The 26,845-nt window shown below is 41.4% G+C and overlaps 1 protein-coding gene across 2 annotated transcripts in view; it reads left to right on the top strand.

Moving 5' to 3' along the window:
• SORCS1 (sortilin related VPS10 domain containing receptor 1) overlaps positions 1–26,845 on the top strand; it is a 647,341-nt gene that overhangs the window by 398,970 nt on the left and 221,526 nt on the right. For both annotated transcript variants that reach the window (XM_040436033.1, XM_040436034.1), the window contains exon 6: positions 17,540–17,604. In XM_040436033.1, coding sequence (XP_040291967.1) covers positions 17,540–17,604 — 65 coding nt within the window. The remainder of the gene's footprint in view (positions 1–17,539; positions 17,605–26,845) is intronic.

Genomic DNA, 26,845 nt, shown 5'->3' on the forward strand with positions numbered 1-26,845 from the left:
TTGTGGTTCAACAGAATAATTTAAAAAAACAAACTAATGAAACTGGTTGGACAAAAATTGAAAAGATTGAAAAGTATTTGACCACAGGGACATGATCAACTAAGGTGTGTCCTGTAATCAGCATCACAGATGTCTCCGAACTTGTAATCAGTCAGTCTTCTTAGTTAAAGAGTGAAAAGTAGTCCTTCTGCTGTTTGGTAGCAGGGTGGGCACCACCCTGACCATGGACCAAAGAAAGCTAAGGAGATAGTTGTCTCAGGAGATTAGAAAAGAAAATTATAGGCAAACATGTGAAAGCTAAAGGCTATAAGACCATCTCCAAACAGCCTAATGTTCCTGTTACAACCAAAGTGTAAGGTCTACAGGACTGTAGCCGAACTCCCTGGACGTGGCTGCAAGAGAAAAATTGATGACAAATTGTAGAGATGGATCATACGAATGGTAACCAAAGAGTCCAGAACAACTTCCAAAGAGATTAAAGGCGAACTTCAAGGTCAAGGTACATCAGTGTTAAATCGCCCCATCTGTCACTGTCTTAGTCAAAGTGGACTTGCCACTGTTGAAAGCAAATCATAACATAGTGAGACTGGAATTTGCCAAAAAACATATTGACAAGCCACAAAGCCTCTAGGAGAAGGTCCTTTAGACAGATGAGACAAAACTGGATCTTTTTGGAAAGTCATATGAGCTCTGTGTTCACAGACGTAAAAATGAAGCATCCAAAGAAAAGAACATTGTACCTACTGTGAAACATGGAGGAGGCTTGGTTTTTGCTGCACCTGGCACAGGGTGTCTTGAATCTGTGCAGGTTACAATGAAATCTATAGACTATCAAGGCATTATGTCCAGTGTCTGAAAGCTTTGTCTCAGTCGCAGGTCATGGGTCCCCTAATAGTATAATGACCCAAACACAGCTAATAACATCCAAGAACCGCTAAGAGCAAAGCATTGAAGTATATTGAAGGTGTCCTTCTATGAGCCCTGATCTAAATCCTATTGAACATCTGTAGAAGGAGATGAAACATGCAGTCTGGAGAAGGCACCTTCAAACCTGAGACAGCTGGAGCCGTGTTCTCACGAGGAGTGGCCAAAATACCCGAGGACAGGGGCAGAAGTCTCATTGAGAGTCACAGAAATCGCATGATTGCAGGAACTGCCTCAAAAGTTTGTGCAACAAAATAGTAAGTTAAGGAACCATCGTTTCTGTCCAGGCCAGGGTCGTTGGTTTGTTTTATAAGACAATATTTGGTTTTCTTTAGTTGATTTTCAGAACATTTTTATTTATTCTTACTTTTATCAGTTTCAAGTTATTTCAGTGACTGTTGTTGGTTTTTCACTCTTTGATGAAAGGGGGCCAACAATTTTGTCCATGTGTGTATCTACACAACATTCCCCGCAGAAGTGCATTGCAGGACCTTATGGAACACCTTTTTGAAATTCTCAGAACTTATACGGTACCCAGAGAGATACAAGGGGTGGATACAGAACCCTACATAACGCCATTTGGCAGCACACAGAAATCGAGTCTCCTTAGAGAAAATCAAACTGAAATGCAAATCACCAATATGGTGCCCATATGATCCACAAAATGGGATACCCAGAATTACCACGAACGCTGATCAGAACATCACGTGGCAGTACATTATTTTTACCATTAGAGACAAATGGGTTTTTTTTTCCCCCAGTTCCCTTCACATCAATTTTTAAATCATTTCACCTGGTACCAACCATGAAGATGCTTTGGCCAATCGATTTTCCATCGGTCAAGATTCCCTCGTCTCTAAATTGGATGCTAGTTAATGAGGAACCTTGCATGGAAACATGTATGAAATGTGGGCGTGGACTCACTGTGCCAACTAAACAGTTTGACTTTGGGCTGAACCTAAAGACAGTGTCCTGGTAGTTCCCTGGTTTTCACCCTTTAACCCCTGTATGGGGATCTGGACTTTGCTGCAGAGAATCAACCAGGCCGCTACCTCCTGGAGTAGTCCTGGTGTAGTTGACAGCTGACTCACAGAGACATTGATGTGAAGCACGAAGGACTCAGGCAAAAGTCATAGTCTAAACACAGCCCACGGTCGGGGCAGGATGAGTTTGTGAATATTCCAGATAGCAGTTCCAAGGTCGGGCAAGCAGCAGAATTGATAGACAGGCAACGTATGGTAGACAGGTAGTCAGAAAAGAGATCAGACCTTTGCTGGTTACTAAAGACTAGAAAACCTCAAAACTCTGGCAAAGCTCAATAGGGAGGCTGATCAGAGCCTCAGTGATCGGCTGGACATTGAGCAAATGGGAAGGATTAAATCCAGCTGAAAGGAAATCACTGAGTACTAGACCCAATACACACAGGGAGAGTGGAGCGATGTCCGCACATGCCGGGGACAGCAGGACAGCGATGGACACAGACCACCAGCCTAACAAAATCAATGATGTTCTGTGTGGAAACTGCTGCCATTGCAGTGCCAATAGAAAGGATTCACCCCCCTCAGCTCTTGTTTATTACCTACCTTACTCTCGTCTCGGTCAGCTTTGCATCTGTAGATATTAAAACCACTTTCCATTCTTCATTGTAAGACTGTCCAAGTGCTGCCGGGAGTGAACAGCTCTCTACAAAGGACAGAACAGGATAATTCGGGGCTCAGGAAAGGCCGCTATGAATCAGTAGAATTATTACCTGAAACGCACTGTCACAATCCCTCAGGTGACTGATGTCAGGAAATCAAGGAGACTGGCTGAGCATGGCGGTATCTAACAGCCTCCTTGATTTATCTTGAATCAGTGTTGATAGGGTTAATGACCACTTCCCTTTTCTCAGCTGTTGCTCAGTGGTCATCACTTCTACCCTTTATAGTCTCACCCCACCCTTCTGACTATGCGGTTGATAGCTTCATTTGGGTTTGGCTGAGCTGGTGTGAGTTTGTCTCTGGTGTTCCTGTTCTTCCATCTCTACAGAAGTTAAGTGTCGCGTTTGTTTGTATTTGTTATATTCCCTGTTTTTGTATCTGGGCCTGAAACAGAGACTTCCATTCGTCCATCTGGGGAGGAATGGGTTGTCTCTGGTCCTATACTGGCCTTATAGGGAAATCAGGGCCTAGGTATCCTGCTTATGAATATTCCTACCTTCAAGGTCTATTTATATTGATAGGTAGTCAGGCCCCGGATTAGGGTTGTCTTGGAGGTGACCCGTTTCTTCCCTAGTTTCCAGGCCCAGTTACTGCTCCCCTTCCCTCCTGTGTTTTCAGTGTGGAGTTTCCCCCCCACACTGATCGTGATATTAATAACCGCCACAAAAACCGCCATTTCGTTCAGGTCAGTGCAGCTATGGATCCTATGTCTGTACTTATCGAACAGCTGCAGGGACTGTCTTTGAAGGTAGCTGACCTCTGCGCGACAGTCTTAACGTATTCAGAGACCACAGGTGGCTGGTTCCGATGGTGGGTACCAGGCCTGCCCTGAATCTAAGGTTGCCCTCCCGGACAGATTTTCTGGGAGTAGTGACAATTTCATTCGGTTCAGGGAATCGTGTAAGTTGTACTTTAAGCTGCGTCCATACTCTTCTGGGGATGAGTGTCAACGTGTGGGTGTGATCATTTCTTCGCTTAAGGAGGATGCACAGTCTTGGGCTTTTTTTCTGCCGACCGGATCACCATCCCTCCAGTCAGTAGATTAATGTTTTAAAGCCTTGGGTCTTATTTATGATGACCTGGATCGGATCTCTCAGGCTGAGACCAAGTTACGTGGTTTACGGCAGGGAGAGCGCTCCGCGGAGATCTATTGCTCTGAATTTAGGAGATGGGCTACGGATACGGAGTGGAATGATCCTGCTCTCCATAGCCAGCTCTGTCAGGTCTATCTGAAAGGCTGCAGGACGCGTTGGCATTTCATGAAAAACCTGAGTCATTGGAAGCAGCTATGTCCCTTGCTGTACGTCTGGATAGACGCCTAAGGGGGAGATCTAAGGGTCCTCATCCTCAGGACGCACTGTCAAATAAGGTGGCGGCTTCCTTTGACACTTATGGTAAAGAGACACCTGTGGTTACGCCATGTGAGGAGCCTATGCAGTTGGGGGGAGCTACTCCTGGGGCTGCTGGTAAGAGCTCTGGTCATATGAAGGGAGTCTGTTTTTGTTGTGGAAAGAAGGGACATTTCGTGAATATTTGTCCGTACATTCAGCATCAAGGTGTAAACAATTGATTCTGCACCTCTTACCCAAAAATGCCTGTCGCAGGTGGTGAATGACCTTCATTTAAGAGTGGGTGATTTCCATCAGGAATCTATCTCTGTTATGTATTGGAGGGTTTGCCTGCTCCGTTCGTGTTGGGTCTACCATGTTTAAGCAAACATAACCCTACCATCAACTGGCATGCGAGACAGATTCTCGATGGAGTGATTTTTGCATGGACAGCTGTCTTAATGCGTCTTTCTCTGTGGTTACCACTAAACCTGCACCCTCGTTCATTTCCGAATTTTCTGATGTGTTTTCCGAGAGTGGAAACCAGGAGTTACCCCCGCGTCGGGAGTATGATTGTCCCGTCAATATTATTCCTGGAGCTAAACTGCCTAAATCTCGGTTGTATAATCTTTCGGAGCCCGAAAGAAAGGCCATGCAAGAGTATATTACCGAGAACTTGGTAAAGGGTCATATCAGACCATCCAAATCCCCAGTGGCTGCTGGATTTTTCTTTGTAAAAAAAAAAAGATGATACCCTTACACCATGTCTAGACTTCCATGAGCTCAACCGTATTTCCGTCCGTGATCCTTACTCCCTTCCTTTGAGTCCAGATTTGTTTAGTCAGATTGTCGATGCCAAGGTGTTCTCTAAGGATGGCAAATAATCTGGTAAGGATCAGGGAGAGGGATGACTGGAGGACCGCATTTAATACCCCTGAGGGTCATTTTGAAAATCTGGTAATGCCCTTTGGGTTAAACAACGCTCCAGCGGTTTTTCAACACTTTATCAATGACATCTTTCATCATCTGGTGGTGAGATTTGTTGTTGTATATCTGGATCACATACTAATTTATTCTCCAGACATGGAGACTCATCGGGATCATGTGAGACAAGTGTTACTGATCCTAAGAGAGAATAAATTGTATGCGAAGATGGAAAAATGTGTTTTTGCTGTTCAGGAAGTGGGTTACCTGCTCTCCCCCTCAGGTTGTCATATGGATCCCGAGAAAGTCTGTGCGGTGTTGGAATAGGATCGACCCGAAAATCTGAAAGCCCTTATGCGGTTTTTGGGATTCACCAACTACTACCGTAAATTCATCTTGAACTATTCAACTGTGGTTAAACTTTTAACAGGCATGACTAGGAAGGGGCTCGATTTCTCTGTTTGGCCTGAGGCGGCATTACAAGCTGTGAAGGAATGTTTTGCTTCAGTCCCTATTCTGGTGCAACCGAACGTGTCTCAGCCATTCATTGTAGAGGTTGAGAGCAGTTTTGTTGCAAGGTCCTTCACCTAGTAAATGGCGCCCATGTGCTTTGTTCTCTAAAAAACTTTCGACTGCTGAAAGAAATTACGATGTGGGTAATAAGGAACTGCTGGCCATTAAGTTGGCTTTTGAAGAATGGCGCCATTGGTTGGAAGGAGCAATTCATCCTATTACGGGAATTACTGATCACAAAAATCAGGCTTACCTTGAGTCGGCTAAACGACTGAATCCAAGGCAGGTCAGATGGTCGCTGTTTTTCAGCAGATTTAACTTCATTGTCACCTACCACCCTGGGGTTAAAAACATCAAGGCGGATTATCTTCATAGGGGTGGCACTATATTTACAAAATATATACACAAAAGTCATACCAGCTCTTGTAGCATTGACGTAGCAACTAGCCACAGGGCCCCAAAATGCTCAGATTGAAGTCACAGTACAGGGCTAATGATCACAGTGATGTCACAGTACAGGGCTAATAAACACAGTGATGTCACAGTACAGGGCTAATAAACACAGTGATGTCACAGTACAGGGCTAATAAACACAGTGATGTCACAGTACAGGGCTAATGATCACAGTGATGTCACAGTACAGGGCTAATAAACAAAGTGATGTCACAGTACAGGGCTAAAAAACACAGTGATGTCACAGTACAGGGCTAATAAACACAGTGATGTCACAGTACAGGGCTAATAAACACAGTGATGTCACAGTACAGGGCTAATAAACACAGTGATGTCACAGTACAGGGCTAATAAACACAGTGATGTCACAGTACAGGGCTAATGATCACAGTGATGTCACAGTACAGGGCTAATAAACAAAGTGATGTCACAGTACAGGGCTAATAAACACAGTGATGTCACAGTACAGGGCTAATAAACACAGTGATGTCACAGTACAGGGCTAATAAACACAGTGATGTCACAGTACAGGGCTAATAAACACAGTGATGTCACAGTACAGGGCTAATAAACACAGTGATGTCACAGTACAGGGCTAATGAATACAGTGATGTCACAGTACAGGGCAAATGATCACAGTGATGTCACAGTACAGAGATAATAAACACAGTGATGTCACAGTACAGGGCTAATAAACACAGTGATGTCACAGTACAGGGATAATAAACACAGTGATGTCACAGTACAGGGATAATAAACACAGTGATGTCACAGTACAGGGATAATAAACACAGTGATGTCACAGCACAGGGATAATAAACACAGTGATGTCACAGTACAGGGATAATAAACATAGTGATGTAACAGTACAGAGATAATAAACACAGTGATGTCACAGTACAGGGATAATAAACACAGTGATGTCACAGTACACAGATAATAAACACAGTGATGTCACAGTACACTGATAATAAACACATTGATGTCACAGTACAGGGATAATAAACACAATGATGTCACAGTACAGGGATAATAAACACAATGATATCACAGTACAGGGATAATAAACACAGTGATGTCACAGCACAGGGATAATAAACACAGTGATGTCACAGTACAGGGATAATAAACATAGTGATGTAACAGTACAGAGATAATAAACACAGTGATGTCACAGTACAGGGATAATAAACACAGTGATGTCACAGTACACAGATAATAAACACAGTGATGTCACAGTACAGGGCTAATAAACACAGTGATGTCACAGTACAGGGCTAATGATCACAGTGATGTCACAGTACAGGGCTAATAAACAAAGTGATGTCACAGTACAGGGCTAATAAACACAGTGATGTCACAGTACAGGGCTAATAAAGACAGTGATGTCACAGTACAGGGCTAATAAACACAGTGATGTCACAGTACAGGGCTAATAAACACAGTGATGTCACAGTACAGGGCTAATAAACACAGTGATGTCACAGTACAGGGCTAATGATCACAGTGATGTCACAGTACAGGGCTAATAAACAAAGTGATGTCACAGTACAGGGCTAATAAACACAGTGATGTCACAGTACAGGGCTAATAAACACAGTGATGTCACAGTACAGGGCTAATAAACACAGTGATGTCACAGTACAGGGCTAATGAATACAGTGATGTCACAGTACAGGGCAAATGATCACAGTGATGTCACAGTACAGAGATAATAAACACAGTGATGTCACAGTACAGGGCTAATAAACACAGTGATGTCACAGTACAGGGATAATAAACACAGTGATGTCACAGTACAGGGATAATAAACACAGTGATGTCACAGTACAGGGATAATAAACACAGTGATGTCACAGCACAGGGATAATAAACACAGTGATGTCACAGTACAGGGATAATAAACATAGTGATGTAACAGTACAGAGATAATAAACACAGTGATGTCACAGTACAGGGATAATAAACACAGTGATGTCACAGTACACAGATAATAAACACAGTGATGTCACAGTACACTGATAATAAACACATTGATGTCACAGTACAGGGATAATAAACACAATGATGTCACAGTACAGGGATAATAAACACAATGATATCACAGTACAGGGATAATAAACACAGTGATGTCACAGCACAGGGATAATAAACACAGTGATGTCACAGTACAGGGATAATAAACATAGTGATGTAACAGTACAGAGATAATAAACACAGTGATGTCACAGTACAGGGATAATAAACACAGTGATGTCACAGTACACAGATAATAAACACAGTGATGTCGCAGTACACTGATAATAAACACATTGATGTCACAGTACAGGGATAATAAACACAATGATGTCACAGTACAGAGATAATAAACACAGTGATGTCACAGTACAGGGATAATAAACACAGTGATGTCACAGTACACAGATAATAAACACAGTGATGTCACAGGATAGTAAACACAGTGATGTCACAGGATAGTAAACACAGTGATGTCACAGGATAGTAAACACAGTAATCTCACAGTACAGAGATAATAAACACAGTGATGTCACAGTACAGGGATAATAAACACAATGATGTCACAGTACAGAGATAATAAACACAGTAATGTCACAGTACACAGATAATAAACACAGTAATGTCACAGTACACAGATAATAAACACAGTAATGTCACAGTACACAGATAATAAACACAGTGATGTCACAGTACAGAGATAATACACACAGTGATGTCACAGTACACAGATAATAAACACAGTGATGTCACAGTACAGAGATAATAAACACAGTGATGTCACAGTACAGAGATAATAAACACAGCGATGTCACAGTACAGGGATAATAAACACAGTGATGTCACAGTACAGGGATAATAAACACAGTGATGTCACAGTACACAGATAATAAACACAGTGATGTCACAGTACAGAGATAATAAACACAGTGATGTCACAGTACAGAGATAATAAACATAGTGATGTCACAGTACAGAGATAATAAACGCAGTGATGTCACAGTACAGAGATAATAAACACAGTGATGTCACAGTACACAGATAATAAACACAGTGATGTCACAGTACAGAGATAATAAACACAGTGATGTCACAGTACACAGATAATAAACACAGTGATGTCACAGTACACGGATAATAAACACAGTGATGTCACAGTACAGAGATAATACACACAGTGATCTCACAGTGCAGGGATAATAAACACAGTGATTTCACAGTACAGAGATAATAAACACAGTGATGTCACAGTACAGAGATAATAAACACAGTGATGTCACAGTACAGAGATAATAAACACAGTGATGTCACAGTACACAGATAATAAACACAGTGATGTCACAGTACAGAGATAATAAACACAGTGATGTCACAGTACACAGATAATAAACACAGTGATGTCACAGTACACGGATAATAAACACAGTGATGTCACAGTACAGAGATAATACACACAGTGATCTCACAGTGCAGGGATAATAAACACAGTGATTTCACAGTACAGAGATAATAAACACAGTGATGTCACAGTATAGAGATAATAAACACAGTGATGTCACAGTACAGAGATAATAAACACAGTGATGTCACAGTACAGGGATAATACACACAGTAATGTCACAGTGCAGAGATAATGCACACAGTAATGTCACAGTACAGAGATAATAAACACAGCGATGTCACAGTACAGGGATAATAAACACAGTGATGTCACAGTACAGGGATAATAAACACAGTGATGTCACAGTACAGGTATAATAAACATAGTGATGTCACAGTACAGGTATAATAAACACAGTGATGTCACAGAACAGAGATAATGAACACAGTGATGTCACAGTACAGAGATAATACACACAGTGATGTTACAGTACAGGGATAATACACACAGCGATGTCACAGTACAGAGATAATAAACACAGCGATGTCACAGTACAGAGATAATAAACACAGTGATGTCACAGTACAGAGATAATAAACACAGTGATGTCACAGTACAGAGATAATGCACACAGTGATGTCACAGTACAGAGATAATAAACACAGTGATGTCACAGGATAGTAAACACAGTGATGTCACAGGATAATAAACACAGTGATGTCACAGTACAGGGATAATAAACACAGTGATGTCACAGTACAGAGATAATAAACACAGTGATTTCACAGGATAGTAAACACAGTGATGTCACAGGATAATAAACACAGTGATGTCACAGTACACAGATAATAAACCCAGTGATGTCACAGTACAGGGATAATAAACCCAGTGATGTCACAGTACAGGGATAATAAACCCAGTGATGTCACAGTACAGGGATAATAAACACAGTGATGTCACAGTACACAGATAATAAACACATTGATGTCACAGTACACAGATAATAAACACATTGATGTCACAGTTCACAGATAATAAACCCAGTGATGTCACAGTACAGGGCTAATAAACACAGTGATGTCACAGTACAGGGCTAATAAACACAGTGATGTCACAGTACAGGGCTAATAAACACAGTGATGTCACAGTACAGGGCTAATAAACACAGTGATGTCACAGTACAGGGCTAATGAATACAGTGATGTCACAGTACAGGGCAAATGATCACAGTGATGTCACAGTACAGAGATAATAAACACAGTGATGTCACAGTACAGGGCTAATAAACACAGTGATGTCACAGTACAGGGATAATAAACACAGTGATGTCACAGTACAGGGATAATGAACACAGTGATGTCACAGTACAGGGATAATAAACACAGTGATGTCACAGCACAGGGATAATAAACACAGTGATGTCACAGTACAGGGATAATAAACATAGTGATGTAACAGTACAGAGATAATAAACACAGTGATGTCACAGTACAGGGATAATAAACACAGTGATGTCACAGTACACAGATAATAAACACAGTGATGTCACAGTACACTGATAATAAACACATTGATGTCACAGTACAGGGATAATAAACACAATGATGTCACAGTACAGGGATAATAAACACAATGATATCACAGTACAGGGATAATAAACACAGTGATGTCACAGCACAGGGATAATAAACACAGTGATGTCACAGTACAGGGATAATAAACATAGTGATGTAACAGTACAGAGATAATAAACACAGTGATGTCACAGTACAGGGATAATAAACACAGTGATGTCACAGTACACAGATAATAAACACAGTGATGTCACAGTACACTGATAATAAACACATTGATGTCACAGTACAGGGATAATAAACACAATGATGTCACAGTACAGAGATAATAAACACAGTGATGTCACAGTACAGGGATAATAAACACAGTGATGTCACAGTACACAGATAATAAACACAGTGATGTCACAGGATAGTAAACACAGTGATGTCACAGGATAGTAAACACAGTGATGTCACAGGATAGTAAACACAGTAATCTCACAGTACAGAGATAATAAACGCAGTGATGTCACAGTACAGGGATAATAAACACAATGATGTCACAGTACAGAGATAATAAACACAGTGATGTCACAGTACAGGGATAATAAACACAGTGATGTCACAGTACACAGATAATAAACACAGTAATGTCACAGTACACAGATAATAAACACAGTGATGTCACAGTACAGAGATAATAAACACAGTGATGTCACAGTACAGAGATAATAAACACAGCGATGTCACAGTACAGGGATAATAAACACAGTGATGTCACAGTACAGGGATAATAAACACAGTGATGTCACAGTACACAGATAATAAACACAGTGATGTCACAGTACAGAGATAATAAACACAGTGATGTCACAGTACAGAGATAATAAACATAGTGATGTCACAGTACAGAGATAATAAACGCAGTGATGTCACAGTACAGAGATAATAAACACAGTGATGTCACAGTACACAGATAATAAACACAGTGATGTCACAGTACAGAGATAATAAACACAGTGATGTCACAGTACAGGGATAATAAACATAGTGATGTCACAGTACAGAGATAATAAACGCAGTGATGTCACAGTACAGAGATAATAAACACAGTGATGTCACAGTACACAGATAATAAACACAGTGATGTCACAGTACACAGATAATAAACACAGTGATGTCACAGTACACTGATAATAAACACATTGATGTCACAGTACAGGGATAATAAACACAATGATGTCACAGTACAGAGATAATAAACACAGTGATGTCACAGTACAGGGATAATAAACACAGTGATGTCACAGTACAGGGATAATAAACACAGTGATGTCACAGTACACAGATAATAAACACAGTGATGTCACAGGATAGTAAACACAGTGATGTCACAGGATAGTAAACACAGTGATGTCACAGGATAGTAAACACAGTAATCTCACAGTACAGAGATAATAAACGCAGTGATGTCACAGTACAGGGATAATAAACACAATGATGTCACAGTACAGAGATAATAAACACAGTGATGTCACAGTACACAGATAATAAACACAGTGATGTCACAGGATAGTAAACACAGTGATGTCACAGGATAGTAAACACAGTGATGTCACAGGATAGTAAACACAGTAATCTCACAGTACAGAGATAATAAACGCAGTGATGTCACAGTACAGGGATAATAAACACAATGATGTCACAGTACAGAGATAATAAACACAGTGATGTCACAGTACACAGATAATAAACACAGTAATGTCACAGTACACAGATAATAAACACAGTGATGTCACAGTACAGAGATAATAAACACAGTGATGTCACAGTACAGAGATAATAAACACAGCGATGTCACAGTACAGGGATAATAAACACAGTGATGTCACAGTACAGGGATAATAAACACAGTGATGTCACAGTACACAGATAATAAACACAGTGATGTCACAGTACAGAGATAATAAACACAGTGATGTCACAGTACAGAGATAATAAACATAGTGATGTCACAGTACAGAGATAATAAACGCAGTGATGTCACAGTACAGAGATAATAAACACAGTGATGTCACAGTACACAGATAATAAACACAGTGATGTCACAGTACAGAGATAATAAACACAGTGATGTCACAGTACACGGATAATAAACACAGTGATGTCACAGTACAGAGATAATACACACAGTGATCTCACAGTGCAGGGATAATAAACACAGTGATTTCACAGTACAGGGATAATAAACACAGTGATGTCACAGTACAGAGATAATAAACACAGTGATGTCACAGTACAGGGATAATAAACACAGTGATGTCACAGTACAGAGATAATAAACACAGTGATGTCACAGTATAGAGATAATAAACACAGTGATGTCACAGTACAGAGATAATAAACACAGTGATGTCACAGTACAGGGATAATAAACACAGTGATGTCACAGTACAGAGATAATAAACACAGCGATGTCACAGTACAGGGATAATAAACACAGTGATGTCACAGTACAGGGATAATAAACACAGTGATGTCACAGTACAGGTATAATAAACATAGTGATGTCACAGTACAGGTATAATAAACATAGTGATGTCACAGTACAGGTATAATAAACACAGTGATGTCACAGAACAGAGATAATGAACACAGTGATGTCACAGTACAGAGATAATACACACAGTGATGTTACAGTACAGGGATAATACACACAGCGATGTCACAGTACAGAGATAATAAACACAGCGATGTCACAGTACAGAGATAATAAACACAGTGATGTCACAGTACAGAGATAATAAACACAGTGATGTCACAGTACAGAGATAATGCACACAGTGATGTCACAGTACAGGGATAATAAACACAGTGATGTCACAGTACAGGGATAATAAACACAGTGATGTCACAGTACAGAGATAATGAACACAGTGATGTCACAGTACAGAGATAATACACACAGTGATGTCACAGTACAGTGATAAGACTTAGAATGATGCACTATAACACTAATGTAGTACTGTGCACAGTGATGTCACAATAGTCGGATAATGCTCACAGTGATGTCACAGTACAGGTATAAGACTCAGAATGATGTAGAATGCACTGCAGTGTCTTTTCCATTTGTGAGCTCTCCTGCTCCCTCTTTTTGATAACCCTACAGACAGTAGAAAAACACATGACTACAGGATCTGTTTGTAGTCTGTCACCATGGAGACATAAAGGTCTATAATGAAGCAGCTGTATGAAAATGAATTGCAAATGACATCCTTACATTATAGCTCAATTCTTATTAAACTGACAATTATATGACTTTAATAAGTGTTTATAAGGTCAGGAGACCAGAGATAAGAGCTATACAGATGACGGGATTAAAAAACACGTGTCGGCTTGCAAACTGACTGATTTTTAACCCCTGTTTCTCTAAAACAGCTGAACATTTTTGATGAAGCCCAATTAAACGCAATCATAAAACACTGCCCTCGAAGAAAGATGCACATAGCCTTTAAGCTTTTTTTTTTTTATGCAAAAGCAGACGATGCAGGGGTTAATGGGATTTAGCGCTGTCTCGTGAGCCCGCTGAGGTCTGTATAATGAATGAGCGTAGATGCAGCATATACTGGGAGCTGTGGGTTTATTCTTGGCTTCACAGTTCTTTGACTGGTTCGCACTATTCAGATGAAATGGCTGGCTGGCGAGGCACTCGGGGGATCATCCCGCTGCCAAGTAAAGTCGTTCTGTTCGGATGCCGAGATACATCTGTAATCTTGTCTTTTGTGATCAACAATGGGCATGCGAGGCTGACTAGTAACTTATTATTTATTGTGCATCTCCGACCTCTGTGGGGACCGAGTCTGAGAAAGAACAAAGCTCCTCGCATCCAGCAGAACTGCAATAACTGCATTTTTAAAGAATCTGCAACTCGCGGGCTAAGTGCAGATGTCGAGAGAGGGGGCGAAATCAGGTCATAACAAAGCAGACTTTAAATGTAAATTGTGTCTTCTGGAAAAAAAAACACAATCTCATCTGTTACAAAGTCCAGGAGAATAGTGGAGCTGGTGGAAGGAGAAAACTGCGCCAGCGAGGGCGGAAGATTGATGCTCATTATATTATCAAGCAATACGGGAGAATTATAAGACCGTAAAATAATGTTACTGCGGCTAAATGAAAAGGAAGAGAAATCGGGAGGTTTTACTGGGATGTGGGGAGGATCGGTGGTGGAGACAGGAGGAGGAGGAGAGTGGTCTACACATAGAGACAAGCCATACACATCCTACACACAACCATATAGACCGCTACATAGGGGCACATATACACACAACCATATAGACCGCGACATAGGGGCACATATACACACATACAGGCAACCATATAGACCGCGACATAGGGGCACATATACACACATACAGGCAACCATATAGACCGCGACATAGGGGCACATATACACACATACAGGCAACCATATAGACCGCTACATAGGAGCACATATACACACATACACACAACCATATAGACCGCGACATAGGGACACATATACACATATACACACAACCATATAGACCGCGACATAGGGGCACATATACACATATACACACAACCATATAGACCGCTACATAGGGGCACATATACACACATACAGGCAACCATATAGACCGCTACATAGATGCACATATATATATACACACAACCATATAGACCGCTACATAGGGCCACATATACACACAACCATATAGACCGCTACATAGGGCCACATATACACACAACCATATAGACCGCTACATAGTGGCACATATACACACATACACACAACCATATAGACCGCTACATAGTGGCACATATACACACAACCATATAGACCGCTACATAGGGGCACATACACACAACCATATAGACCGCTACATAGGGGCACATATACACACAACCATATAGACCGCTACATAGGGGCACATATACACACAACCATATAGACCGCGACATAGGGGCACATATACACACATACAGGCAACCATATAGACCGCTACATAGGAGCACATATACACTGTGTGCAGAATTATTAGGCAAATGAGTATTTTGACCACATCATCCTCTTTATGCATGTTGTCTTACTCCAAGCTGTATAGGCTCGAAAGCCTACTACCAATTAAGCATATTAGGTGATGTGCATGTCTGTAATGAGAAGGGGTGTGGTCTAATGACATCAACACCCTATATTAGGTGTACATAATTATTAGGCAACTTCCTTTCCTTTGGCAAAATGGGTCAAAAGAAGGACTTGACAGGCTCAGAAAAGTCAAAAATAGTGAGATATCTTGCAGAGGGATGCAGCACTCTTAAAATTGCAAAGCTTCTGAAGCGTGATCATCGAACAATCAAGCGTTTCATTCAAAATAGTCAACAGGGTCGCAAGAAGCGTGTGGAAACACCAAGGCGCAAAATAACTGCCCATGAACTGAGAAAAGTCAAGCGTGCAGCTGCCAAGATGCCACTTGCCACCAGTTTAGCCATATTTCAGAGCTGCAACATCACTGGAGTGCCCAAAAGCACAAGGTGTGCAATACTCAGAGACATGGCCAAGGTAAGAAAGGCTGAAAGACGACCACCACTGAACAAGACACACAAGCTGAAACGTCAAGACTGGGCCAAGAAATATCTCAAGACTGATTTTTCTAAGGTTTTATGGACTGATGAAATGAGAGTGAGTCTTGATGGGCCAGATGGATGGGCCCGTGGCTGGATTGGTAAAGGGCAGAGAGCTCCAGTCCGACTCAGACGCCAGCAAGGTGGAGGTGGAGTACTGGTTTGGGCTGGTATCATCAAAGATGAGCTTGTGGGGCCTTTTCGGGTTGAGGATGGAGTCAAGCTCAACTCCCAGTCCTACTGCCAGTTTCTGGAAGACACCTTCTTCAAGCAGTGGTACAGGAAGAAGTCTGCATCCTTCAAGAAAAACATGATTTTCATGCAGGACAATGCTCCATCACACCCGTCCAAGTACTCCACAGCGTGGCTGGCAAGAAAGGGTATAAAAGAAGAAAATCTAATGACATGGCCTCCTTGTTCACCTGATCTGAACCCCATTGAGAACCTGTGGTCCATCATCAAATGTGAGATTTACAAGGAGGGAAAACAGTACACCTCTCTGAACAGTGTCTGGGAGGCTGTGGTTGCTGCTGCGCGCAATGTTGATGGTGAACAGATCAAAACACTGACAGAATCCATGGATGGCAGGCTTTTGAGTGTCCTTGCAAAGAAAGGTGGCTATATTGGTCACTGATTTGTTTTTGTTTTGTTTTTGAATGTCAGAAATGTATATTTGTGAATGTTGAGATGTTATATTGGTTTCACTGGTAAAAATAAATAATTGAAATGGGTATATATTTGTTTTTTGTTAAGTTGCCTAATAATTATGCACAGTAATAGTCACCTGCACACACAGATATCCCCCTAAAATAGCTAAAACTAAAAACAAACTAAAAACTACTTCCAAAAATATTCAGCTTTGATATTAATGAGTTTTTTGGGTTCATTGAGAACATGGTTGTTGTTCAATAATAAAATTAATCCTCAAAAATACAACTTGCCTAATAATTCTGCACTCCCTGTACACACATGCCATGTACACACACGGATACAATTGCAAACCAACCTAAATCAGCCTTGAGATAACATGTGGGACTTTTTAATTTTCCATTATCTTTTCTGTGACCCTTCTTAGATTTTTTTTTTCTTTTGTGCCTTTAGGACTGTGACCGTGTCTAACCGAGATGCTGACCTCGTCCACTTAGAGACTAAGACCCCGGAGGGACGTAAGTGACATTTGCTTGGACATTGATGCCATGTATTGTGCATTTTACATTACCAATTAACTACAACTCTGCAAACCACAACCTTGCTGAGCCTAACTCACTAACCCTAGTAATCCTTAGTTCACTAGGTCTATGCATGTAACCATTCTAGTACTTATTCTACTAACCCTAATCCTGCCATCCTTAACTCGCTAACCCTAGTCAACCCTACTTTACTAACTCTATGCATGTACCCCTACTACTCCTAACAATACTAACTCTGACCCCGGATCATGAGTAAGAACCTTATGGTTCGAAACATGTCGATCTGACGGGGGGTATCGGGAGGTTTTGCTCACTGCACCTTCATTGTTGCGAGTGCCATGGAATAAAGACGAAGTAACCTTTTATACCTACTACGTGCTGGAAGTTTTTCTTTGAAGGTTTAACTCTGACCCTGCCATTCCTAACCCACTAACCCTAGTAAGCCATATCCTAATAACCGTAAACCTATAACACTGATAACTCCTACCCTACTAGACCTAACCCTGATATCGCTAACCTACTAATGGCAGTAATGATTATCCTACTTACCATAACCCTCCAAACCTAATAACTCTTACCCTACTAACCCCATCCCTGATATCCCTAACCTACTACCCTCGCTTTACTAACTCTATGCATATATCTCTACTTTCCCTAGCCCTACTAGACCCAACCTACTAACCCTAGTCACCCTTATCCTACTAACCCTAACCCTGCTAAACCTACTTCTACTACCATGATTCTGCTATTTCTTACCTACCAACCCTAATAACCCATATTCCTTAACCCTAACCCTTTTAATCCTTACCTTACAAACCCTCTAAGTCTACTAACACTAACCCACTAACCCTATTCACTTCAAAAGAACTGGGCTGCAATGCCAGACACAGCCTGTGGACTGGTGTGGCGCTATTTCTGGAAGAAAGGAGACATTTGTATCTAATCCTAGAATATGGATTAAAATCCATGTTGGGACTTTTTCATGGTCCCAGATGACTGGACAATGGACTGAACTTTGCTGTCCTTGTTTTAATTCTTCTATACTTGCTTCATAACAAGTCAATTCCAAACCTTTTACACCATGCTATGCCCATTGCAGGCTCTGCGGGGGTGGGGCCTGACACTGCTCTTCATACAACACTAATGATAGTGGTCATACCCTTGGACCATTATGCACATTATGCTGCTCATCAGTTTTGCCTGGAGTGATCCTCTAACTATTGTATCTGTTTGCATTGACTCGTTAATTGGCTTATTATAGATGTGGTTTTTAAAGTCATTGTCCTCCCCGAACCTGCCCCCCCCCCCCTTCCGCTCATTCTCCACATCCCCTCTACGGCCGGCCCGCTCGAGTGCAGTGAAAAGCAAATGAATTCTTCTCTTTCTTATGTTAATTGGAAGCATTTGAAATAATTTATAGGAACCTTTTTTAGAAGCGTCTTCCTTCTTGGAGGCAGATTTAGAACTCGTACAGTGCAGCATTATACAATTTCCAGCCCTAGATCTTCAGATATTAAATTCAATTAAATAACTAATAGGGACTCAGCTCCTTCAGGTCAGGGCTCGGAGCAGAGAACCCTCACACAAAGACTGGGCGGCAGATTATCGGTGAAATCCATTATTGACGGTCGGGGTCAGAATGTTTCTCCAATCTTGTGCTGTTTTCACCTTTCTTGGAGGATTTAAAGGGGGAGTCCATGAAAAAATTGAATAAGACCGCCATTAGTCCCAATATGCCCCATTTCACATTTTTACATGATCATTCGTCAATGTCTAGTTTGGCATAGGAATGTCCTGCAAAAGGGGTTTTTATGCAAATGTGCAATTAAAATGATTGGAACTAATTGTGTTATAAATTGGAAGTAATAAGTCTTAAGTCATGGAGCTGAAATGTAAATAATCAGGGCAGGAAAATCTTCGGTGACCACAGCATTCCCTCCATGCCACAAGAAGGTCATTGCAAGCTAAGGTAGATCTATAGGAGGTCCCTGCAAAGAGCTCCTAATTTTTTAGCTTCCTTAAAATAATGGGATCTCGTAGCTGCAGTCACCCTTGTATTTTCCGATTTGGCTTGATGAAAGATGAAAAGTTGTTTGATCTCAGTCAAGTTTTGCCAAATTTACAAATTGGGTTGCAATTTATGGGCCAAAAAGGCAACAAAAATCAATTTGCAAGTTTTAGTCCTACAAGAAACATGACGAGTTTGAGTCATTAACACCACCCTGATACAACCTCAACACTTCCTTCTGGAAATCAAGGACTTGTCAGAGTCCTCGCCAATCCTCCACCAAAAATGTCTCCGACAAGACCAAAAATCACTGGCCTTGGTGGTATCACACTAGACCACTGAGACTAGTAATTGGCTGCACCATTATATGGGGGGGAAAAAAGGACAACCTCCTAAAGTTGGGGCAATTCCTAGAAAAAATGGCAGTTGGAAAGATCTATCTGTTAGGTCTTACTTGTCTTCATGAGTTCTGTGATGGTCTCCATTCATCTTCTTTGTTGGTCCTCCTATCTCCCCCTTTTTGTTTCTAGTCTTCTGAGAGTATTTTCAGGACTGTGTAAAATACAAAAGGAAAAAATTGTGAAAAAGTTTATTGGAATTTCTTACGAGAAGAAGCCAAGAAGAAAGTTTTTAGAGAGGATTCACCACCTGTGCACGAAGGGAGGGAAATATGCTTACTTCAATTTACATTTGCCCATACATTCTCGTCACGGTATAATAACATCACTTATCCTGTAATCCCAAAGGAAGCATTATGGAAAGCTTCCAGGAGCCAGAAAGTATACATAAAATATTCTAAAGAGGAAACAACAGCAACAAATTGCGTATCGATGACTATTTCAAGGGTCATACATTAAAATAACAATGAAAGGATTGCAACGCTTTAGGGCAACCCCTCAAGAATTCCCTATTAAAGTGCAATCCCTTGTTTGGGACAGGCTGAAGAGTGTAGCCTTTGTTCTGAAGAACATCAGTGAACACAAAAATATGTGGCCACTAGTGTTGAGCGAATCAAAGTCAAACTAATTGACCTGGATCCGAATTTCAGGAAAATTTTGATTCGCCACAAAGCCAAATTTCCTCATACTTTGTGGTAATAATTTTTTTTTTTTCCTGAAATGACGGTAAAAAAACCCAAAAAACATACTCACCTCATCCATTTGCTCACGGAGTGGTCATCATGATTATCTTGATTAAACGAACTGTGCGAAATCTCATCAGTGATGACGTCACCACGTCCAGCCAGTGTGATAACGTGATGACATCATCACATCACCACGCAAGATTTCGTGAGCAAATGGATAAGGTGAGTATGTATTTTTTTTTTACCCTTATTAACCCTTGAATGACCTCAATTTTAATGTCAGATGTCGTGATCAGTGATGAACACGGCATCTGAGGAGTTCAATGACCGGGGTCGGCGCGATCGCTGTTTCCCCTCACTGCTCCCACTACATACAATGGAATGCAATTCACGATGAAGTAATTCTTAACGAATCAAATTTCTTTGAGAAATTCAGCGAAGCAGCCAAATCGAATTATTGATGACTTCACTCATCACTAGTGGCCACCAATCACTTCCACCTGCTGATCATAGTGGGATCTTATTTAGGTTTCCAAATTAGAGCACCAGAAGCTTCATCTACTTAGATCCTTAGACCTGGCTTGAGAGGGGTAGGAGAAAGCTTCAGCGTGGTCATTTATACTCCATAACATAATGCTAATTACGTACTTACTGGCAAGGGTCAAGTGCATCCAGATACAAGCACATTATTCCCATGGATATCGTAACATCTCGTTAATTTGGTGCCTTATTCTCCAAAATTCCTGAAAATCCAGTCTCCAACTAAAATAAACCCATCAAGGAATTGAATCAGCTCTTGACTTTTTTGGTGGCCACATAACCAACGGTAACTATATTTTGGATCCATGTAATCTCTTCCCATGTTGTGCTAATTCTCACGTGTCATAGTTGATATGCCAGCACCAATATGTCACCTGTTATGGATAGGTGTCTGGACAATGGATATGGAACCACTGTGCCAACTAACCGGTCTGGCATTGGGCAGATCTAAGGGCATTATCCTGGCAGGACCTTGGTTTACACCTTTTAACCTCTATACAGAAATCTGGCATTCACTGCAGGGAAGCCACAAGGTTGCTCCCTTTTGGAATAGTCATGGTTTAGTTGTCAGCTGACTAATGGAGGTCAGAGACACAATTGCAAAGCACCAGAGGCACAGACAAGACACTAAGTCAAAACCAGGTGGAGTACAGGTGAATCCAAGTCAAACACTGATGTCCTGTCTTGGGGAAAGGTGTTCCAAAACTACTGCTACACTAATGTATCATGTATTTTCAAAATCAATTGCACCATTCCAGCATTAAAATAAATTTTTGTTAAGGTTTAGGCTGCTGGCAGATAGAACAATCATGAACCCAGACTTCAAGAACCAGACATACAGAACATAGGACCTCGTACAGACAGCAAATACTGGATAGCAGTGGTCATGACGTCTAGACCAGGGATGGGCAAACTAGGTCTCTCCAGCTGTTGTAAAACTACAAATCCCATCATGCCCAGTCTGCCTACAGCTATCAGCCTACAACAGGGCATGATGGGATTTGTAGTTTTACAACAGCTGGAAAGCCGCAGTTTGTCCATCCCTGGTCTAGACAGAAGGAAGCACCAGATGCTCACACTGTCGTTACAGGACACGATTCAGACACAACTCTTACAGCAATACAGACAGAAGCCGGCACACACTAACAGACGGATTAAGCTCCACATCCAAAACCAAGACAAGGGCAAGTAATGCATAGTACAGACACAGGGTAAAGGCATATGGAACTAGATCAGAATTCGGACATGGACAAAACTAGAATGATTCAGACACAGGACATAGACAGAATCTCAGCAGGTTCAAGCACAGCATGTTGCACAACCAGGGCAGGTCACAGAACTCAAGAAACACATATCAGACTGAAACAGAACTCAGGAACTATATGGCAGACTCATTAGACGAGCAGATAGAGGCACACACAGCCAGGGAATGATTAACCCTTGCAATAGAGAACTGAGAGGAGATACAAGCACATAGGCACTAATTAACATAGCAACTAACCGAGGCCAGAACGCATGGAACAGTGGCACCATGAACAGCCATTGAACACAACCGTAGGAGAAGAAGGCCGGTGCCTCAGCACGCAGAACAACGGCACAAGTGAAATGTCTTTGTAACACCACCAATGTCAGGGGGACGGGGTATGTTCTCTTTGGATTGGGTCTTCCTTGACAACATTGGCACTTCAATACCAACCCTGAGTTGCTGAAATGAAAAGAGTTGACTTGTTGAGCAGGTATAAAGCCGAAGTATAAAGTATAAATCCAAACACGCAGTAGTTCAGAATGCCCCATCATCCATAAGCACCTCGTGAGAATGAGGAATTATGTGAAGTTGGATGTGATGGAAGACAATTGGAAAGTTCCTAGTTCTACCTTCAGGACAACGTGAGGCACGTCTAATTGGATTCAACCATGGAAATGCCTTCAGTTATGGAATGCTGTATCTGACACTAATGAGGCTCAGAATTAAAAAATGAAGCAAAGGGATAAATTAATTTCTCTTCGGCTCCTGAGCGTCTCATAAAATGATCACAATTCTGCCGTTAACCATTTGTTTTTTTTGCCAATGGCTGCAAATGAGGTCAAGATAGAGGGGAGGCTGGAGGAAGAATTCAATTGTCTCCTACAGGCAATTACTGCTCATAGGCAACACTGCAGAGACCTCGGCCTGTGCCGCGTCAAAGTGTCGAATCTGTCCTCCTCACTCCCAGGTTCATGTCTGACACAAGTCGTCTCGTCTCCCCTGGAATTTCTCTGATTTGGGTAAATGGACATGATTGCCGCCATTTCAATTACCGAGGTGAAGATCTTTGGTAAATTAGCATATTTGCAAATGTCAAATCGAAGATGATGTGAAAAGTTAACAAGGGAGGAAAACTTTGTTGCCATTTACATTTCTATAAAATATATTCTTGGTCAGTTTTTTTTCCTGACACATTGCAAGTTTCGGGAACAGATGGTGCGGAGCTGGTGACTGCATTGTGTGAAACTCTAATCAGTGAAAGAATTCACATCACATATACTAAAGTCAATGGGAATGGGTGCTCTGGCCAATTATTAAACAAAGTTTTTTTTTTGTTTGTTTTTTTAAAGGGAAACTGCCCCAATACATGTGACCATAGCCACACCTCTAGTGGATTCATCTGAAGGGGTCCAGTGGGGCAACATTTCTGCTATAAATGATCTTGACCTGCAGTGAGGACCAGTGAGGAGGAGTAGGAATACCTTTATTTTTCCACCTCATTCTTAGCATTACTGTGCTAGAAAATGTGTCCCTTCTGGACCCCTTTAAGATAATTAGCAAGTGACACTATAAAAAGTCACTTGCTGATTATCAAATGATTTAGAAATAACAGCCAGTCCCAAAAACTGCATTTGTAGCTTCAAAAGGTACATCTAGAACAGTGGTTTGCAACATGCAGATCCCTAGTTTGCAGAAATCTACAACATCCAGTATTGTATATTACTGATAATTGTGAATGATAGTTTCCCACCAGTTGGAGAGTTATAGATTACAGAACACTGATCTAGACCACCAGGGAAATGGACTTTATCCTCACAAGTACTCCAGACCACCAGGAAAATAGACGTTTATCTCACCAGTACCCTAACCAATAGGGAAATGAAATATAACCTTACCAGTACCCTAGACCATCAAGAGAATGTATTATAGCCTCACCAGTACTCTAGACCACTAGAATAATATATTTTAAACTAACCAGTACCATAGACCACCAGGGAACTGGAATTTGACCTCACCAGTACTCTAGACCTGGAAATAGACCTTTACCTCACCAGTCCTCTAGACAACTAGGAATATAAACTTGTACCTTACCAGTACTCTAGACCACCAGAATATGAGACTTTAAACTAACCGGAACCCTAGGCCACCACGGAAATGGACTTTGCCCTCACCAGTACTCTAGACCTGGAAATAGACCTTTACCTCACCAGTACCCTAGACCACCAGGAATATAAACTTGTACCTCACCAGTACTCTAGACCACCAGAATAAAAGACTTTAAACTAACCGCAACCCTAGGCCACCACGGAAATGGACTTTGACCTCACCAGTACTCTAGACCTGGAAATAGACCTTTACCTCACCAGTATCCTAGACCCCCAGGAATATAAACTTGTACCTCACCAGTACTCTAGACCTGGAAATATACCTTTACCTCACCAGTATCCTAGACCCCCAGGAATATAAACTTGTACCTCACCAGTACTCTAGACCACCAAAATAAAAGACTTTAAACTAACCGGAACCCTAGGCTGCCAGGGAAATAGTGTTTAATCCCTTCCTTAGACCAGCAAGTAAGCCGTCATCATCTCCCCCAGTGACTTTGGTAAAAGCCATTAACCCCTACACTACCTTAGACCACTAGAGTAGTTACTATTAAAAGGTCACTAACTTTTCAGAAAACTTTTAATATGTTATAGAGACATATAAAAGTTTAGATTAGTGAGGTCTGAGCACGGAGACCTCCACTGATCTTTAGAACGAGGGGAGAGAAGTGTGCACATCGCATTCTCCTGACTGCCAAGGACAGAATAAAGATGGGCCCTTAGACTTCTATGGTGCCCGTCTCATGCAATAAGGAGAGAGAGCATAAACTTCTCTCCTCTTGTTCTAGGGATCGTGGGGGTTGTACCGTTCAGACCACCAATAATCTAAACTTTTATGACATATGAAAAGTTTTGAGAAAAGTTTTGCTAGTTAAGTTTTATTCATGCACCGCATTGTGGTATAAGTGCTCAGTAGATCTCTGATCTCTCATATATCTTGGCACTGAGGAACCTTTCCTGCATTCCCCTATGGATGTCCATCCTGTTAGCCGAATTCTCTTGAAGTAGCCCAGCGTTGTTCTACCTAGAGCATGAAAATATTTATTGTAGAACTTTCTGGTGCTGAAAACCCTTTCCTTACATCTATATGTGTGAACATATACTGAAGGGGTCTGTCTGGTTTAGAAAACCCATTTTAATGCGGCCTATTAGTTAATTCTGAGTTATTAGAGGGAGGTCCTCTCCTAAGGACCCTCATCTCTTGGCCAGAGTAGAAAGCAGCTGTAAAGAGCATCTCTCACTCTGGAGGACCTGTCCTGTCCCGCTCTACTTGTATATACCATTGACGTGAATGGACACTGTGCAATGCTTCCTTTCCCCTGTGGGGGTGCCGCAGCGGATTTAAACATTCACAGCCAGATTTCCCCCTAAATTACAGCTGATCACTGGGAATTCCAGCAGCAGGACCCAATATGGCCTGCCTGATATCAAAGGACCCTTGGGATTGCCCAAAGTGGAGAGCCCCTTTAAGGATATGTTTTCCTTCATTTTATGCTAAATTTCCTTTGTACAAACTAATAATTCATAGTAAGTGGAATTAGCATCAGGAGTAATAGACTACCGGAGCGACTGAAAGGTCTTAATTTATCTTGGCATTTTTGTGGTGATGACATTTTTGAGAAGTAAAAATAGATGTGAGTAAGAACAACTGATGTATATGCTGTAGAGCTTCCTGCTTATGTAGTTTGATGATGACTCCCATTATCCCTGCTGATGGTGACAAAAGGCAAAGGTTCAAGTTCAAGCTGTTATTTACAAAAATGAGATCAATCTAGAAGAGCGCCATACCTGTCCACAGTTTGTGTGTGGTATTGCAGCTCACTTCCATTCACCTAATTGTGTTTAGCTGCAATACCAGTCACGTCCCATGGACAGGTGTGGCGCTATTTGTGAATGATAGCAGCCATGTATTGTTCATCCTGTACAACCCACAACCTCAAAAACCTTGATATTCTGAAGGCCTAATGAAGCTGAAGGTGCAAATAAATAGACACCAGACTGTCTACTGGCCCCAGTTAGGATCTTACGGTATTTGACCTCACCTTGCTGGAAACTAGCCCAGCCGCACATGCTGGGATGAAAATACCTGCCTTGCCAGACACAACCCATCACCGTGTGAGGGGTTGGACACACACCAGACAATGCACTTAGAACAGGGCATCTGCGTTTCCCTGCAACCAGCCTGCTCTGTGTTCTACCGAGAACTTAATGTTCTGCAGAGAAAAAAAAAACAT

This window comes from Bufo bufo, chromosome 6 (assembly GCF_905171765.1).
Source record: "Bufo bufo chromosome 6, aBufBuf1.1, whole genome shotgun sequence".
NCBI classification, from domain to species: Eukaryota; Metazoa; Chordata; class Amphibia; order Anura; family Bufonidae; genus Bufo; species Bufo bufo.